General features: G+C 35.9%; 1 protein-coding gene across 1 annotated transcript in view; it reads right to left on the bottom strand.

Moving 5' to 3' along the window:
- The window catches only part of LOC149178077 (uncharacterized), an 87,073-nt gene extending 70,162 nt beyond the window's left edge, over positions 1-16,911 (bottom strand). Inside the window, exons 1-3 of the mRNA XM_089421970.1 lie at positions 16,245-16,911; positions 14,839-15,776; positions 14,191-14,628 (exon numbers count right to left, since the gene is read on the bottom strand). Of these exons, the coding sequence (XP_089278096.1) occupies positions 14,191-14,628; positions 14,839-15,776; positions 16,245-16,911 (2,043 nt within the window). The remainder of the gene's footprint in view (positions 1-14,190; positions 14,629-14,838; positions 15,777-16,244) is intronic.
- Positions 16,912-17,524: the final 613 nt, after the last annotated feature.

Here is a 17,524-nt window from a genome sequence, read left to right as displayed (position 1 = left end):
AGATCACTGGTGCAATGTACAATGTGTACCAAACAGTAATGATCACAACCAAAGGAGTATTATGACATGAAAAGTCAATTCATGACAATGATTAACAATGTAAAAATATGTCTAGAACCATGGTTGACAACTTGGATATGCTATGCCATGTCACCAAGAAACATAGGTAATTCATTCAAAGTGAATCCCATTGGACTTTCCTACCACTTCCAAACATCATTTCACCACATGAAACATCAGGAAATTTCAATACCAAAACATTAATTGCACACAGTACCATAGGCCATGTTATTAAATTTGATGTGAATCAAACCATAACAGTGGATGAAACATTAATCAAAAGTTCAATAATGATAAAGGATGTCATAAGGTCATCGAATAACCATGGTTTTTGGATAGGGATATGAACAGTTTTAGAAACATCTATACTTATGTTATGACAAGGTCCATGAGCAACAAAATATTAATAATCCTTAGACTTATATAAAACACAGATATCATGAATCATATGCAATTTTAATTAGAAATCAAAGTAAGGAAATATATAAAACATAATGAAAACTTTAATATTCATTTTTTGGCTAGGTTGAATAGGCCTATGGCCTCATGAAGTGGCCCAAAGAACATGAGAAATAGTATTACTCTAGAAAGAGAAGAGACATTCTCATGTAGCAAAAATGACTAGCAACTATAGTCAACAGAACTTAAGTTGAGATTTCTAGTTCGTTAGATATTATTAACACCCTACTTATGAAATGAAAATAGATTCATGTCACAATCTAAAAAAAAAAGTTGTACTTCAAAAGAATTACCGTCATTTTAGTTCAAAACTAAGTATGAAAATTGACAACAAACAAAATTAAAAAGAAGGGGCCTATTTCATTTGGAAAATGAGAGGGGAGTTTGTTGAGTGGCTAACACTACCTGATCACATTAATTTGAAACAAAAAAATATCAATGGACCCAACTATTAGATAATGTGAATATAAAATTCATATGTCAAACATGTTTCCAAACAAGGCATTTGCAGAACTGATGCCCACAAGAGAAAAAGTTTCCAAAGAAGAAAAAGAGGTAGGTACACAAATCAAAAGGTTGAAAGACCTCAAATCTCCATATTTAAGAAGAGGAAGAAGAAGAGGAAATTATGGATGTCTCTCCAAACAAAGTATAATTAGAAACATGGGGTCAAAATGGGGTTGTGTTCCATGAGTAGAATGGCATTGAAATACAAGAGAACTAGGCATTAGATCAATAAAAAATTGAGGCACTTTTAGAAAATCGGGTGCAAAAAGGAGAAGTTGAGTGATTATTATCACTCTTAACTTCAAGTTTTTTTCTATGTATTTTGTTGTTCTCCCTTATTAGTGCTCATAAGTCGAGATGATTATCTTTCTAAATGCTTTAGCATATACAAAATGTAATTTTGTTACTTTTTTCAAGTTTAATAAAATTACAATTTTTTTCCTTTGAAAAAGAAAATAAATACATTAAGTTATGTGCATATATGCACATATTAGAAAATAGAGTCAAACAAATTCATATAGTCCCTACACCTAAACGTAGGGACTAATAATTGATAAAAGTTAAGTTAAAGGTGAATTTTATGAAAACAATTAAAATATGGTATATATTAAAGTTGGCTTTATTTTAAGGTGACCCTCATGGCTAGAATACTTCATGGTTAACGAATTAACAAAAGTGAGATACAAAATTAGAAAATTTTTAATTATTTGTTATAATTAGTTTAGCTATATAAGTTAAAGGGCTAAAAAATGTTGATAGGCATAGGAAACCAACATAAGCAAGAAAGACAATTGTGGAAATAGGATTGGAAACGCTTCAATTTTATGGTCATAAGTAACTTACATGGTTTAAAAACCCTTTTAATAAAACAAATATTTACAAATTCTCTCTTTTTTTGTAAGCAAGCTCAGAAATTATTATTACCAAAATTGATTTGCATAGAGCACAAGCTGAGGTAAACTGGTAAAGCTTGTGTTCAGATAAGGAATCGTCTACAAAATTTCTATTCTAGTTTGAAGAAAACTTAAGAGGGACCATCTACCCATGAAAGGGAAACCAACTGCTCCTTCAAAAAAAAAAAACTATAACAGTTTAAACAATTTCAAAACAAAGGAAATAGATATATGCTAATTTCTAAATTGACTGGAAAATCTAAAATAGCTATGTGAACTAGAAGAAGATAGAGGCAAAGTAAGACTTTCCTAGAGGAGGTTAAGTGTAATAGCCCTCATTAAATTCCATGTAGTAAAGTTGATAAAGGAAAAATAAGACCAAGTTTAAGGGACACATATTCTAAGCTGAATGTTGGGAAAAACATGGTGATGGGGATCACTTGTGATTAATAAATGCCTATGGAAATTGGCAAAGGAAAAGAGGCATTAATTGACATTTTGTTTATGAAAATAATGGAAAATAGGATAAAAGGAAGGTGAAAGGTTGTAGGTTGCATGTGAAGAGGAAATTGAATAAAATAGAGAAAAATGAAGAAAATAAAGTCCTCAATGATAAAAAGGCTTTTGAGGATCAATTCACATCTTTTGAAAGTTCTATGGTGGAGATCTCTAGTCAATTCTCTCTCTCTCTCTCTCTCTCTCTCTCTCTCTCTCTCTCTCTCTCTCTCTCTCTCTCTTGCATACTTAGAGTTTTCTTGGAGGACTCTTGGAGCATTGTGGCATATCTTGGATTTAAAGCAAGAAGGGAAAGGTGGATAAAGAAAATGCAAGCAAATAACAGGAGCAACAACTACAATAGGTTTTCTTTACAAGTATCAAGTTGCATGTATGGTTTCTTTGCTAGTTTTTGCATGAATGGTGTATGCATGTGTTTATTTGGTTATGATATGTCATTGGCATGGAGTATTTCATCGATTGACAGTGGTTTTTCCTATTCTTTCCATTTCTTAGATAGTCATGGGTTTAGGGGTTTTCCATTTTATTTTCTAATTGGTTTTCACGTTCGTTATGGCTGTGGGTCGAGTTACTAGTCCTGGAGCCTTGGTTGGACACAATCTATGGAGCCCTATGACAGTTGTGGGTTGAGTTAATAGACCTGGAGCTAGGTTGGAACAAATGCTCTGGAACCCTGGACCAACCGTGAGGTGGAATCATTGATTGAGGGTTGAGGTGGTTTGGCCTCTATAAGCCTGTTTTGGTTTTGATTGGTTTACACCACGATATCCTACATTCATGCTTGGAATATGGTGTGGGGGTGATTGGTTGAAAGAGAGATTTGGTTTAGCTCAATCTATGGTCAGTTGGTACATAGAAGTGACTCCCTGACTTGGTTATCTTTTGCATATGTTAATAAGAGAAAAATTTCCCTTTTATTTCATGATTAAATGTATTTGTTATCATGTGGATTTGATGGTTTTTCTATAATTTTTATGATTTTGGTTATATGTTGGTTATAAGCATGGTTTTATGATAGACTTGAGTTATGGCTCTCATCATGTTTTGGTTAGTAAGTGAAACTCTAATGAATGTATGACCTAATAGATGATAATGCATCTATTGTGAGAGGGCATCAGACCTTTTTAATGATTCTTAGATAAGTATGAGACCCCTTTGTTCATATGTGTAATTATGACCTGTAGATTACATGTTCATGATGTATTTAAAGAAATTTCTATCATGGTTAGGATGGGTTAGGATAAGTCCTTGATTAAATTTTGAGTTAAAGGCTTTGTCTTTGTGTTATTTATCATTTCTGGGTGTTTCATTAAGTTCTAGGGAGAGGTCTAGGTCCTAGCCTTGAAAAGGTGGCTTATATCTCACGTGCGTTAGCACAGAACTAGGTAAAAAGGACTACAGTTACTCCCTTGTAGGTTCATGAATGCGACTGGATAGTTACAATCAAGTTTAGGTAGTGTTATGCCAGATCCGTAAAAGGGAAATTTAATTTATATTTTTAGCACCTAGAAGGGTGGTTTAGCTATTGGTAGTCCTATAACACTTGAGGGAAGTCAATTTGGTTTTAGTTCGTCAATTCCACTTCCTTAACTGTACCTAGGCGGTTGAGTCATATCATAGTAACTCTTCATCACATATTTACCCTGATGGACTAGTAAGCTTGGCTAAGTGTGGAAGGAGGGTGTTACATTAAGAGGCCTAATGTATGTGAGCAAGGACCTATTCATGCTGGATGCTTGGTGTTGGAATCTTTTGAGGATGGTGGTGCTTGGAATTTGCCTTTTTTTCTTCTTCCAGCATGTCCAGATATATGAATGGATCAACATATCCTTCTGAAATCTATGGAGATTTCTCCCATTGAATCACAACTCTATATGGACCTGCCCCCTACTAAGAGGATTCCCCTTTTGAGGATTAAGAAATTCAGGTTTGAATAACGACCTTAAGCTCTGGGATCTTGCAGTTTGGGGAGATGTCTTGGTCCACTCGTCCATCATTATTTTCTTGAGTTGTTCGACAGTCTGGGTTGGGAGGAATGGATTTTTGGTGAGAGGAATCCATAACTACTGAGATTTCTCTGGGGTTAGCAAATGTTAGAGTTGGTGGGACGGGAGGAAACTCAATTTTGATTGACTTGGAGAGATTTCATAAAGAGATATGTGTATTATTCAGATTGACACTCACCTCCATAATTTTGCACTCAACTTCTTCTATAGCTTCTTCCATGTTCTTGAGCTCGTGAGATAATAGGTTTATCACTACCCAATGGTCATTTCACAAATGTTTGCACTCCTATGCCTCCATTGCAGCAACCAAATGATAAATGTGGGGCAAAATGTACTAGTGGAACAACTCCTCCTCTTGGACATGCCAAGGATAGAGAGGGGGAACCCTTTCCCTCTATCACCATGTCTTAACATACCACGTTCTCAAACCATTCTTGGGTGCTTGGTGTGATGGAGCTTACTCGATATGAGTCTAATTGTGCTTCCCCCTTTTCTAGACATAATGCCTATAGGAGAGAATGATGGAGAGAATGATAGAGATATTGATTTAGTTGGAGTAGAAAAAATATTACGACTATAAGGACAATCTTGAGACAAATTCGAAGAGAATGTTTTGGATTCCACCATGCATCCATTAATGAACTGCATTGAATGAGACTTGTGGCGCATGACTGCCACACGATCTCAAGATTGAAGGTTGGTTGCTTGTTTGTCATACGGCCTCTGAAATATCTAGATTGATGAGTGTACACCCAAACCTAGGATACAAATTCTCATTTATAAAATGTAAATAAATAAATAAATTTAATCATAATATTTTATTCACGAGGAAAAATATTTTTTTATTAAATATTAAACATACACTTAATATTTGTATTAAAAAAAATCATCTAATGCTTTATTTTTAATATACAAACATTTATCAATATGAAAAAATGATTTAGTTCGATAAAAATTAAATATCTTTAAATGTTTAACTAGATTTAATTATTTTTAAAAGTACTAGTTTTTTCTTTGAATCAAAGTACTAAGGGGATAGTTTGGTGATCGTCATTTTAGGAAGTACTATGTAAATTATGAAATAAAAGTTCAAATCCCCCATGGGACAAACCAACATAAAATGCACTAATGAGACATTTTAAAGTGAAAAAATTACAATCATTACATAAAACTTAACCTTGCACAAGTCAAAACCTACCTTAATCTCATCCATCGAAGTACAACAACAATGCTTCATTTCTTAATAGATTATAGATATTAAATAATTAAAATTTCTACATATATAATGTATTTAAATTTTATTTATGGAAAATGTGTGTGTGTGTGTGTGTGTGTTAAAATAATAAATAAAATAAAATAACATTTTGAATGGTATTAACCGCTACCTCATTTTAAGAAATAGATATGGGTATTATTAAATGTTTTTTCTTTGTAAGTTGATGTTGTATTACCTCACAAAATCATTCCATCCAGGTACATTAGTCAATTAACCACCATAAACATGTTTTTCAGTAGATTGTATCAACCTACCTAGAGGGAAATCGAGTATTTTTTACCACATACCTATAGAGTAATTATTCCAAATTTCTAATAGCATTAAAAACTTAAGCATAACAAGAATATCAAATATAAAATCCAAAACAAAGGCCTATAAGAAAACATAACATAAAATAAGAGGTGATTAGTGTCAGATCCTTGGTAGTAGATCCTAGAGGAGCAGGGGTAGAAGCAATACATGGAGTGTGGTGCTTAATATGGTCAAACCTAACATTTATTCATTCAAGACAAACTTCTTGGTTTCACTACAACCATTTTACATCTTCAAGGCTAGAAAAGATGTTGTATTTTTCTGCTTCTTTGTCCGCTTACACCTTTCCCAACAAGGTTTTCATTTGCTAGTATAAGGACAAGGGATTAAAATATTTTGTTTCTTCCCCTGTAATGACAAGGTTCAAGAACCCATTAACAAACTTCATCCAAAATCTTTGAATCAAATAAATCATGCCTTTCTCAGACTACCATGTTTTTTGTTTGATGAATTCCATTGCAATTAGTTGGGGGAAAAACCAACTAAAAAGTAGCATCATCCTTCTAGGCTTGTCATTGGGATCTTATATGGACCTAAGGCTTGTGTTCTCCTCCTCCACTACGACTCCTGATATGTTGGCACTACATGCTAGTTTATTGATTTTACCTCCTAACCACAACACTGGATTGGACCAATGAAAAGAAATTAGGAACTAGGTAACACATAAACAAGAATTTTAGTGGAATTAGAGGGAAAATATCTATAAGGGGAAGGATCCAATTCCAGTATAGAAAAACACGACTCCAAAAACTACAACAAGACCAAAAATTATGAATACAAGAAAAGGGTAATGGATGACCACTCCAAAGCCAAGATAGAACCTCGAGGTTATAAGTAACCTAAAAATATAATTTTAGAGCCACCACGAGATTCTCAATCAATAGAAACCCTAAGAAAATAAATTCATAATAAAAAATTGGACACCAGGCACAACACTAACATGAAGATGATGAGAATGAAAAGAATTCATAGTTACCTAGAAAGCACCAAACTTCCTACGATGAGAGTGACATTCCAAAGAAGAGACCTGTGAACCAACAACCTTGACAATGTCCAATCCACAAAGGTCAATGTCAAAGGATATTCTAGATTTTTTCGTAGGAATTCATATCCCAAATATTTTCCAAGAAGCAGTCAAATTTCGCCTCCACTACCAACACTCTACATCAATCTAATAATATGATAAAACACATGTTTTCTGCCTTTACCCACAATTGAAGCCCAAATATGGATGAAAATCTTAATTTCCATCCACCCGAGTTAAGCCCATGCATCAGACTAGACCATCTTTCTCAAAACCTAGAGATTTTCCTGACAGAGCCCCAACTCCCCTAATCCCAACTCTCTTATTTCCCTTTGCATGTTTCATATGCCATGGGTGATGTTAAATAACTGCCTTTCTTTCTTAAGCATGCATGGGGGTGGCCATGCCACCCCCATGATTTATTACAAACCTTTATGTGATGAGGCATGCACAGTCCCCAATTACCCCATTAAATTCAAATAAAAGCCCCAGCAAGGAGGTATGCTTAGCATTGGAAACCCTTCTAGGTGAGGTGGATTTATCCTCCTTTAATATTTGAATCAGATTTTCATGCCAAACACGTTGACTTTATGGTGGGCATCTAATTTCTAGATATAATCCCCTATGAATACAACCCAAATTAGCCAAGAAATAGGAAGCTCTATTACTAGTTCTCTGAGTGTGAGTAATGAAAAAATAGATAAAAAATAAAAGAAACTTTCTAATGAGAGAGACCAACTTGATCAGTCTTCAACTTTTAGAGGTATTATTAAATCTTATATCTATTAGTATATATTATTATTTATTTATTTTCTCTTGATTTATGGGATATATGAACCTTCAATTTTATAGTTGATCTGGACTTATATAGGAACAAAGCATAATACGTATATAACCATAAACATAGAGATGCATCAGAAATAAGAATTCATTTCATTAATATCAAAAAATTGAAATATGCTTACATACTGAATGGAAATAAACTAGCTTGAAAGATTGTATCTTATCTGAGAAGAGGTGCGATAGCTACATGCCTCTTAATTTTGCTACAATGAGGCTCAAGGGCCTCTTTATTATTTAGAAATAGAGGGAAATCCTAAACAACCAAATCCCTAACCCTAAGAGATGGAACACCAACAATTTGTGGGCCCCGTCGGGGTTAGTTGGGCAGCCAACTTCTAGGGATTGTAACTTGGTCACATGATCTCCATTTGGTGCATACGATACCTTGATGGAAATTTCTCTCTAAGTACTATAGTATTTATGATAGGCCCCTACCTATGGCCATTGACTTACAGTGGACCTCAAAAAAAATATTGATTAGGGGGTCAAAACAGTTCTGGAAGTTCATGACCCAAAAAACTACTAAAAGTAGTAAATACTATTATAATCAAGGAAACTAATGAAAACAACTAGAGGTCTACGTGGAATATGTGGGTGGAAAATAATATCCACCTGGATTAGTTCTCCATCCTTAAGAAGCAATGTTCCCCATTGTGTGCATAGTCTCAATGAGGTGAGGAAATTTTCGCTTGTTAGTGGAAATATTTCGAGAGGATGTACCAAAAACGCTTCACTTAAGTAAATGGTGACAAGTGACCCTAAAAAAAATATTTGTTTCTTTACGCCTTAGATCTATAATAATAAAATGAGAAAACCCTACATAAAAAATCTGGTATGCGGTCCAAAACAGGAAACAACAAAAGATTTCCAATGTAATAACCCAATAGAAGAAGTCTTTTAAAGGAATAATATTTTATTAAAACACATGGTGAAGGAGATCTATAATAAGGGTCTCTAAATCCCCTTTCATGGGATGCATCCTGTGATGTCTTTGTTCTTCAACAATTGATTATTTCTCTCAATGTGTGAAAAACCCAAACAAAGAATGGAACTCAAGTGGGAGCTTGAATGGGAGAAGATGATAGTGGTGACGATGATAATGATCATGGTGAAAAATGAATGGAAAAACCTCTTATTATAACGACGTATTTTGTTGATCGCGAAAATGGGAAATAATAAAATATTATTGACCAAATCAAGATCTAAACGTTAGGAATACTTTATTATATTTTTTGGAGAGGGAAAAGATATGCAAAATAGTTGTTTAATATAGTGGTTACTTATTAATATTTGTTTTTAATAAATTAATATCACAGTTTAAATGTTATTTTTCAAAAACTAGCTATTTAATATAGCCATTACATATTAATATTTTAATAAATTAATAAACTAATATCATTATTTAACTATTATTTTTCAAGAACTAGTAATATTTGGTTTTAAAAAATTAATTTAAATATTATTTTTCAAAAACTAGCCGTTTAATATAGCCGTTACCTATTAATAATTTTAATAACTTAATGAAATAATATCATTATTTAAATATTTTTCAAAAACCAGCCGTTTAATATAGCCATTACATATTAATATTTTAATAAATTAATAAACTAATATCATTATTTAAATATTATTTTTCAAGAACTAGTAATATTTGGTTTTAATAAATTAATTTAAATATTATTTTTCAAAAACTAGCTGTTTAATATAGCTGTTACCTATTAATATTTTTAATAAATTAATGAAATAATATCATTATTTAATTTTTTTTCAAAAACTAGTTGTTTAATATAGCTGTTATTTATTTGTTAATAAATTAATATTATAATTTAAACATTATTGTTCAAATATAGCTGTTACTTGAAATTATGTCTCTACATTGCTCTCTATTTAAGCCTTTGCCATGATCTGCCTCTTCATCTGGTCCTGATGATGAACCACACTTGTTGGTTCGAAACGCGTTGGCCAAAAAATTCTCTCATGTGATTTCTATTGAAAGACTTTTTTTAATTCATTATTGCTCACAGAAGCTTGAATACAAAAATTACTACCCTATACAGAAGGGCCGCTACTATTAAAGTTCATCACTTTGAACAGTCTCGCGTAAGGGTTTCCAAGTTGAAGACAGATCTGGCTTTTCTAAAACGATGTAGAGACTCTTCCCTTGTTCCTCCATTCGCTCAGATTAAGCACCCTCTTAATAATTCTAGTGGCTGTCATATTTTTCTTAATGCTAGCATGACATTGGTTCATTTGGAGATTGGTGGGGTGAGAAAGGTTTTGGATTTCATTTCTCATAATTTGTTGTCTCTCCATTTGGAACGTTCAAATCAGATCCTTGCTTCCCTTTGCTCAAGGATTGAAGCATGTTCGGCTCTGAAATCTTCTCGTCTGGAAGAAATATGGAAGTAAAGTAGTCTAAGAAGTTCAATAAGCTCTCAGAGAAATTCATCTCGCAGCCTAATGAGTCTAGTTGCTTTCATGGTCCTTCCAGAAGCATTATTAATTCTAATCAAATCTCTGCTCCCTCATCTTGGGTTAACTGTGTTTCTCACCCTTCTGCCATTGAAGGTGAAGCTGGAACAATCTTGTATTCACCGGGTTAGATTCCCTTAGGTTCGTTGTCTGTTAATTCTTCTTTGGTTTTTGTTGGTTTCAATAATAGTGGAAGTGGTTCTATTAATAATAATATTCAATTCAATAATAATAATAATAATAATAATAATAATAATAATAATAATAATAATAATAATAATAATTGGTTTAGTAGTAAGACTAATAATAGTGATTATATTTTCACCTCACATAGGAATAATAATATTAAGAATAGCAATAATAATTTATGTTTGGATGATGATGATGATGATAATAATAATAATAATATCACTGGGCATAATAATAATAATAATAATAATAATAATGAGGTTAGTGACTCTTTTTCAATTCTAATAATTGTAATAATAATAGGATTGGTAATAAGACTCTAAGTTTGGATAATATTGGTTGTTCTAATTTTCTTTCCTCATCTAGTGATAGGGTTGTCAATCTCTCTAGATTTTCTTTTCATCCCCTTGTCTTTAGTCTTTTGGAGAAAGGTTCAAATTTTTCTCTTGCTCCTAGAAAGATCTCGGTCGTCGATATCACCTGTGACATTGAATATGGTATTAGAGACTCACCGGATGTCACTAAAGATATCATTCATCAAGACTATGCAGTTGTCCTTAGAAAGGCAAAGCCCCCCAAGAATAACATCAGCAAACCTGAGTTTGATGTTCTCAAATCATTCAACGATAATAAGAATATTTTTGTTCTCAAAGTTGACAAAGTTGGTGCTGTGGTTATTCTTGATAAAGATGATTACCATCAAAAGATGTTGGACCACCTCCATAATAGCGGGAGCTACAGGAAACTCAACAAGGATCCTCTGAAGAAGATTTCCAAAAATGTGGCTCTTGCTATAAAGGCTAGTAGCTCGGTCAGCTCGTTCAGTCATAAGCTTATTGAAAGTTTCCCTCTTACCCCAAGAATCTATGGTTTGGCAAAGCTTCATAAGGAAGGGGCTCCTCTGAGACCCATTGTTAAAATGATAGGAGGGCCAACTTATCTTCTTGCTAAATATTTAGCCCAGAAGCTTAAGCCCCTTATTGGCCATACAAAATCCTTCGTCAAGGACTATGCATCGTTTGTTAATGATTTAAAGAGTTTCAAGCTTGATCTAGATGACAAGCTTGTGAGCTTCGATGTGGTCTCTCTCTACACTAATATCCCTATCAACGAGGCCATCAAAGTCATCAAGTGCATCACAGATTCTGATACGGCTTATTTAGTTGGTATTTGTCTTACTTCTACTTTCTTTTCATTCGATGGGGGAATTCTATAAGCAAACTTGCGGTGTCGCCATGGGTTCCCCCCTCTCCCCTATGGTAGCTAATCTATTCATGGAGGATTTTGAATCAAAGACCTTAGCCTCTTCTTGTCTTCTACCTAAGCTATGGAAGAGGTTTGTGGATGACACTTTTGTCTTCTGGTCCCATGGTAAAGAAAAGTTGGAACTATTTTTCCTCCATCTTAACAATCAATCTAGTTCTATAAAGTTCAACATGGAATTTGAATGTAATGGTAGTCTTCCCTTCATTGATGTCCTCCTCTCAAGGAATGATAATGGCTCTTTCTCTCATTAGGTATATTGTAAGAAAACTCATACAGAACAATATCTTCATGCTAATTCTCATCATTTCCCAGCTCAAAAGCTTGGTGTTCTCAGCACCTTATCAACTAGAGCTTTAAGAGTTTCTAATGAGAACCATCTCAAAGAAGAGAAAGCACATCTCCTAAGTGTTTTCTTTAATAATGGGTATAATAGACACCAATGTACTAAGGCTTTCCTTAGAGCTAAAAAGGATCCTAGTGCTAAGAAAGATACCAAGGATCGATTTTCTGGTGTTCATCTTCCTTTTATCCAAGGGACCACTAACAAGATTGCAAGGATCCTAAGGAAGCATAAGGTGGCTTCAACCTTTCGGCCTTTAAATACCATACGGAGCTCCCTTAGATCTGTAAAAGACGTAGTGGACCCTAAGAATATGAAGGGTGTTTACATTATCCCATGCTCTTGTGGGACTTCATACATTGGTGAGACTGGTCGCTTGATTAATCAAAGGATTCGTGAGCATGTTGTTGACATCAAGCATGGCAGGACCCGCTCCTCTGCTTTGGCAGAGCACACAGATAAATCTAAGGATCACATCTACATTGAGGAGGCCCAAGTCGTTGCTAAGGTTAGTTATTTTCATCATTGTAAATTGAGGGAGGCCCTAGAAATTGAAAAAAGACCCAATAATTTGAAAAGAGATGATGGTTGGAATATTAGTAGAAGTTGGGTCCCTGTATTGTCTTCCTATTTTTTCTTTTTTTGGTTTTAATCTATGTAGGTATTAGCATCCTTTTCATAGTATTTGTTGTTGATTTATTCTTCATTAGAGTTTATTTTCTTGATCCTTCGTGTTTTTTATGTATTTTATCATCCTATTCGTTCTTAACTCCTTTTAGTATTTTTGTTATTTGTTTAATGGACTTGGGCCCCATATTTTATTGTTGACCCCGTTTTATTTATTGATTATTTTTCTTTGGATAAATATATATATGTTTTTTTTTTCTATTATATATATATATATATATATATATATATATATATATATAGACTTCTGTATATTTTGTTTTGTTTTATTTGTTTTTCCATTAATTATTTTTAATTTATTTTATTTTATTTCCATTAGTTATTTTATTTATCAAATGATCTTGTCTTTTTTTTTTTTCCGGGGAAAATAGAGTTCGTAATTTCTATTAAGAAGTAGATAATAGAGATTACATGCTGTTGATGCCGAAGGCATATGCTGTAGTGTGGCATTGCCACTGTTCAGAAAGTTACATAAAAGCTGTCCCATAGGTGTCTCTATGGATACGATGGGGCTGTATCCATTACAAAAAATAACAGTATTACATAAAAGTTCAATAATATGCAGAAAAAGAGGTGTATAAACCTCGGGTCAAGTAACTAAACAAAAATAGCGTCTATCAGAGCCATGCCGATATATACAATAAAAGACAAGTGTATCAAAATTTTCAGATGGGGGGGATGTCCCCTTGTTGTAGACCATCTATGTAGGGATGGTGGTAGAACCTGTGCATCCCTTCTGGACTGTATTCTTCGATCATCCAATCGCCTAGAGGCCGATCCGCCGCTTCTTTCGAGAGCCGGTCAGCAGTTGTATTTCTTTCCCTGTAGATATGAGAAACAGTGATCCGGTCAAAATGTGTTTTGAAAAAAACAATTTCTTCCAAGATATGTTTCAAAGAATAAGTATGACAGATGGATTTATTATTTGCCCAATCAATCACTATCTTAGAGTCCCCAAAAATTTGAACTTGTCGGCAATTTTTAGATAGTGCAAAATATAGAAGATGTCTCAGTGTAATAAGCTCAGCATGATTGTTGGTACCCAGACCGAGACCCAGTCTCAGGTGGAAATAATGTGTATCTGTAAAGTGAAATAGAATACCCCCACCACATCCATGAGCCGATGCGGCCCCATCGAAGTAGGCCCAAGGCATATCCCTGTTGATAATTTCGGGGATGATATGCATGGGAGGATAAGTCTTGTTTTCAAATGGAATTTCTGTGTAGGCTGCGCAGATGGAAGGCGGAAGGAGCTGCTAGCTGACCCTGCCCTCCTCAAATATGATGTCGTTGCACTTGAACCAAATATACCAGGACACCACTAACGGTAGGTTTCTTGCCTTTTCCGAAGTCACTGCAGTCCACCAATTCGCCCAGGCTGTGGGTATATCTTCAGCGTGCCAGGCGGTGGTGATGTTGAGGGACTGTTTAACCTGCTGCCAAATCTCTATTGTGACTTCACAAGTGAGAAATAGATGAAGCAAGGATTCCTCCTCCTTTTTGCAGAGTACACACCAGGTAGGTCCAGCAAAAGCTCTTCTTTTGAGGTTGTCCCCAGTTGGTATTTTATTCACCAAGATGTTCCACATTAATAATCTGGTCCTAGGCTGAGCTTGAAGCTGCCAGATGTCCGACCACCAGTTTTTGAGTAAATCAGGCTTCTTGTCCTCAATGAGCTTTAAGTAGCCCAGCTTTGGTGCATATATGCCAGATTTAGCAGGTGCCCAAATGAGTTCATCTTCCTGTTCATGTAGCTTAATATGAGTTTCAGTGAGTGCCTGAATGTATCTTTGCCAATGTTCAGTCCATTCGTCTGTCAAGTGCCACTGTTGATCCGATATCCATGCCTGAGTGTATATGGTGGATCGGTGAGGGTAACCAACCTATGCAAGATGTTTGATGCCCCTATTGTTGAGGTGTCGGATCAGGTCTTCTGGCAGAAGGTGAGCGTTCCCTGACCCAGGCCAAGGGTCTAACCCTATGCGTACTTGGGTTCCATTACCTATTTTCCATAATAGGTTATCCTTGATGAGAGGCAGAGCTTTAAGAGTAGCTCTCCAGATCGCAGATACGCCCTGGTGATTCCATGAAGGTTTGCGAAGCCAGTCTGTGATATTGGAGGGCCAAATGTATTTTTTATGGATAACTTCGGCCCATAAACTGTCCATCTTGAGAAGTGACCAACCCTGTTTTGCTGTTAAGGCTTGTGCAAATGCAGAGAGGGATTTTAGTCCCCACCCACCCCATTTCTTAGGCAAGGATACAAGGGACCATCTTGTCCAAGCAAAGATCTTTCCCTTTTTGTTTCCATTCCACAGGAATCTGTTGCAAATTTGTTGTATTTTTTGTAAAATGCCTTTCGGAATCCATGTGAGGGACATCCAGTATATTGGTGTGGCCTCAAGAACAGATTTGATTAGCTGTAATCTGCCTGCTTTTGACAGTAAACGGTGGTGCCAGCAAGTGATCCTTTTTTCAATTTTGTTAATAAGCCATGCCCAGTGTTCAGTTTTATATCCATCCGACCTTAATCTGAATCCAAGATATTTAATACCTTCCAGTAGATTATTTTCCTGGAAGGGAAAGAACCGTACAGCCAACTGAGTTTCTTGTTGAGTACATCTCATCAATGATCTGGTGGATTTGTCCCTGTTGATTTCCATGCCCGTAGCTTTACAGAACAGAAGGAGGATATTATATAATGCAGTGCTATCTCTGACGCTACCATTGAGAAAGATGAGTATGTCATCAACGAACAATAGGTGGATAATGGAGAATTGTTCAGTAATTTTGAGACCACTTAGCTCCCCATTCCTTTTTGCATCCTCAATAAGCCTACTCAAACCCTCCATAACAATGAGAAAGAGTAGTGGGGAGAGAGGGCAGCCTTGCTTGATACCCCTGTTGATGTAAAAACGATCTGAGGCTGCGCCATTTACGAGGATGGCAAAGGAGATAGAAGATACACATCCCATAATCCAATTAATGAATAGATGAGGAAAGCCCAGATGGGTAAGAATCATTTTGAGATATAGCCAATTAACCTTGTCAAATGCCTTGGTAAGGTCTATTTTTAAGGAAACCCCTTCGAGGTTCTTCAGCTTGATGGAATGTAAAGTTTCCTGGGCGGTGCCAATAGCTTCTTGGATGTGTCGATTTTGGAGGAATGCAAATTGTTCAGCAGATATATGGGAGGATAGAATCGGTTTAATACGGTTGGCTATAATCTTGGCAATGATTTTGTAGAGGCAATTACAGAGAGAGATAGGGCGAAAATCATTGAAGGATGAGGGTTCATCGGATTTGGGGATCAAGGCAATGAAGGTCTGATTCATAGGAGGGTGGATGTGCCCCGAGATCCGGCTTTCCTCAACAACAGCTAAAAGGTCCTCACCCAGCAGATCATAAAAATCCAGGTAGAATTCCACAGGCCAGCCATCTGGTCCCGGGATCTTGTCTTTCTTAAACCATTTAAGTGTACTTTCTAGCTCCTGTGAAGTGACTGGATTTGTAAGGTCTTCAATATCATCCAGTCCAAAAAAACGAGGGAACTTTTCTGCAACTCTAATGATATCTGGAAGATTAACTTCATTTGGTGCCGTGAAGAGACTCTTGAAATGAGTTACCCCTAGGCAAGCCAGTTGCTGGTGTGTAGTAGCCCATCCGTCTGGTTCCCTTGGTAGCCTCCATATGGTGTTTGATGCCTTTCTACCATTGGCTAGGTTATGAAAGAATTTAGTATTGCAGTCCCCCGCTTTGAGCCAAATGGCTCTGCTTTTAAGTCTCCAATGCTCCTCCTTTTCTTGTAGAATTTTTGCTTTTTGCCCTAACAATTGGTTGAGGAGTGCTTTGGAAGCGTCAGAATGATAACCAGTCCCTTTCTCATCAGTCAATGAAGCGATCTGATCTTCTGTATCTTTCAGAGTCTGCTCATCTCTATGCCTCTTGGATTTCGCCCAGTTCTCGGTCAATACTTTTAGCCTTTTAAGTCTCTCATAGAAATCAAACGCTTTCCTCTGATCCCGCAGTGGAGGCTGTGATGCCCAATAGTCCGTGACCATCTTGATATATTCCGGTTCTTGGAGAAAGCCAGCAAAGAATTTGAAGGGAGACCGCGGCTTAGAAATGTTGTCACTAATCTAAAGGAGAATCGGTTGGTGGTCAGAAAGCCCCCCAGTACCAACCCATTGTCTGTATAAGGGGCAAATCTGTATAAGTTCCTGATGCATCAAAAACCTGTCCAGTCGCCTCCCTAGAGCAGCCTCACCAGTGCGCTGATTGTGCCAAGTAGGTAGCTTCTTGTTCATGGGGATATCCACAAGGTGGTGTGAGTCTAGGAGCATTTGCAATTGATCCGCAATGGGGTCACACTGGGCATTATGTCCCCAGGATTCTCCAACACCCAATGAGAAGTTGAAATCCCCCCCTATCACAGTATTCTGTGTGATATGGTCACCAGAGAGAAAATCTTGCCAGTAGGGAAGTCGATTCTGGTTAGGCCCATATAAATTGATTATTCTGATCGGAATACCTAGGTCACCTAATATAATATCCATACCGAGGAAACCTCTGCCCCCCCAGGCAGAGAGAGACCTACATTTCCTTGGGTTGATACCAATGAGTAATCCTCCAGATCGACCACACGCATCCAGACCATGCAAAATCCATCCAGGG

This window comes from Pinus tabuliformis, chromosome 4_1 (assembly GCF_031772625.1).
Source record: "Pinus tabuliformis cultivar Carrire ecotype Pingquan chromosome 4_1, CPIR1, whole genome shotgun sequence".
Taxonomy (NCBI): Eukaryota; Viridiplantae; Streptophyta; class Pinopsida; order Pinales; family Pinaceae; genus Pinus; species Pinus tabuliformis.
Note: the sequence above shows the minus strand (reverse complement) of the source record. Positions and strands in the feature narration are given on the sequence as shown.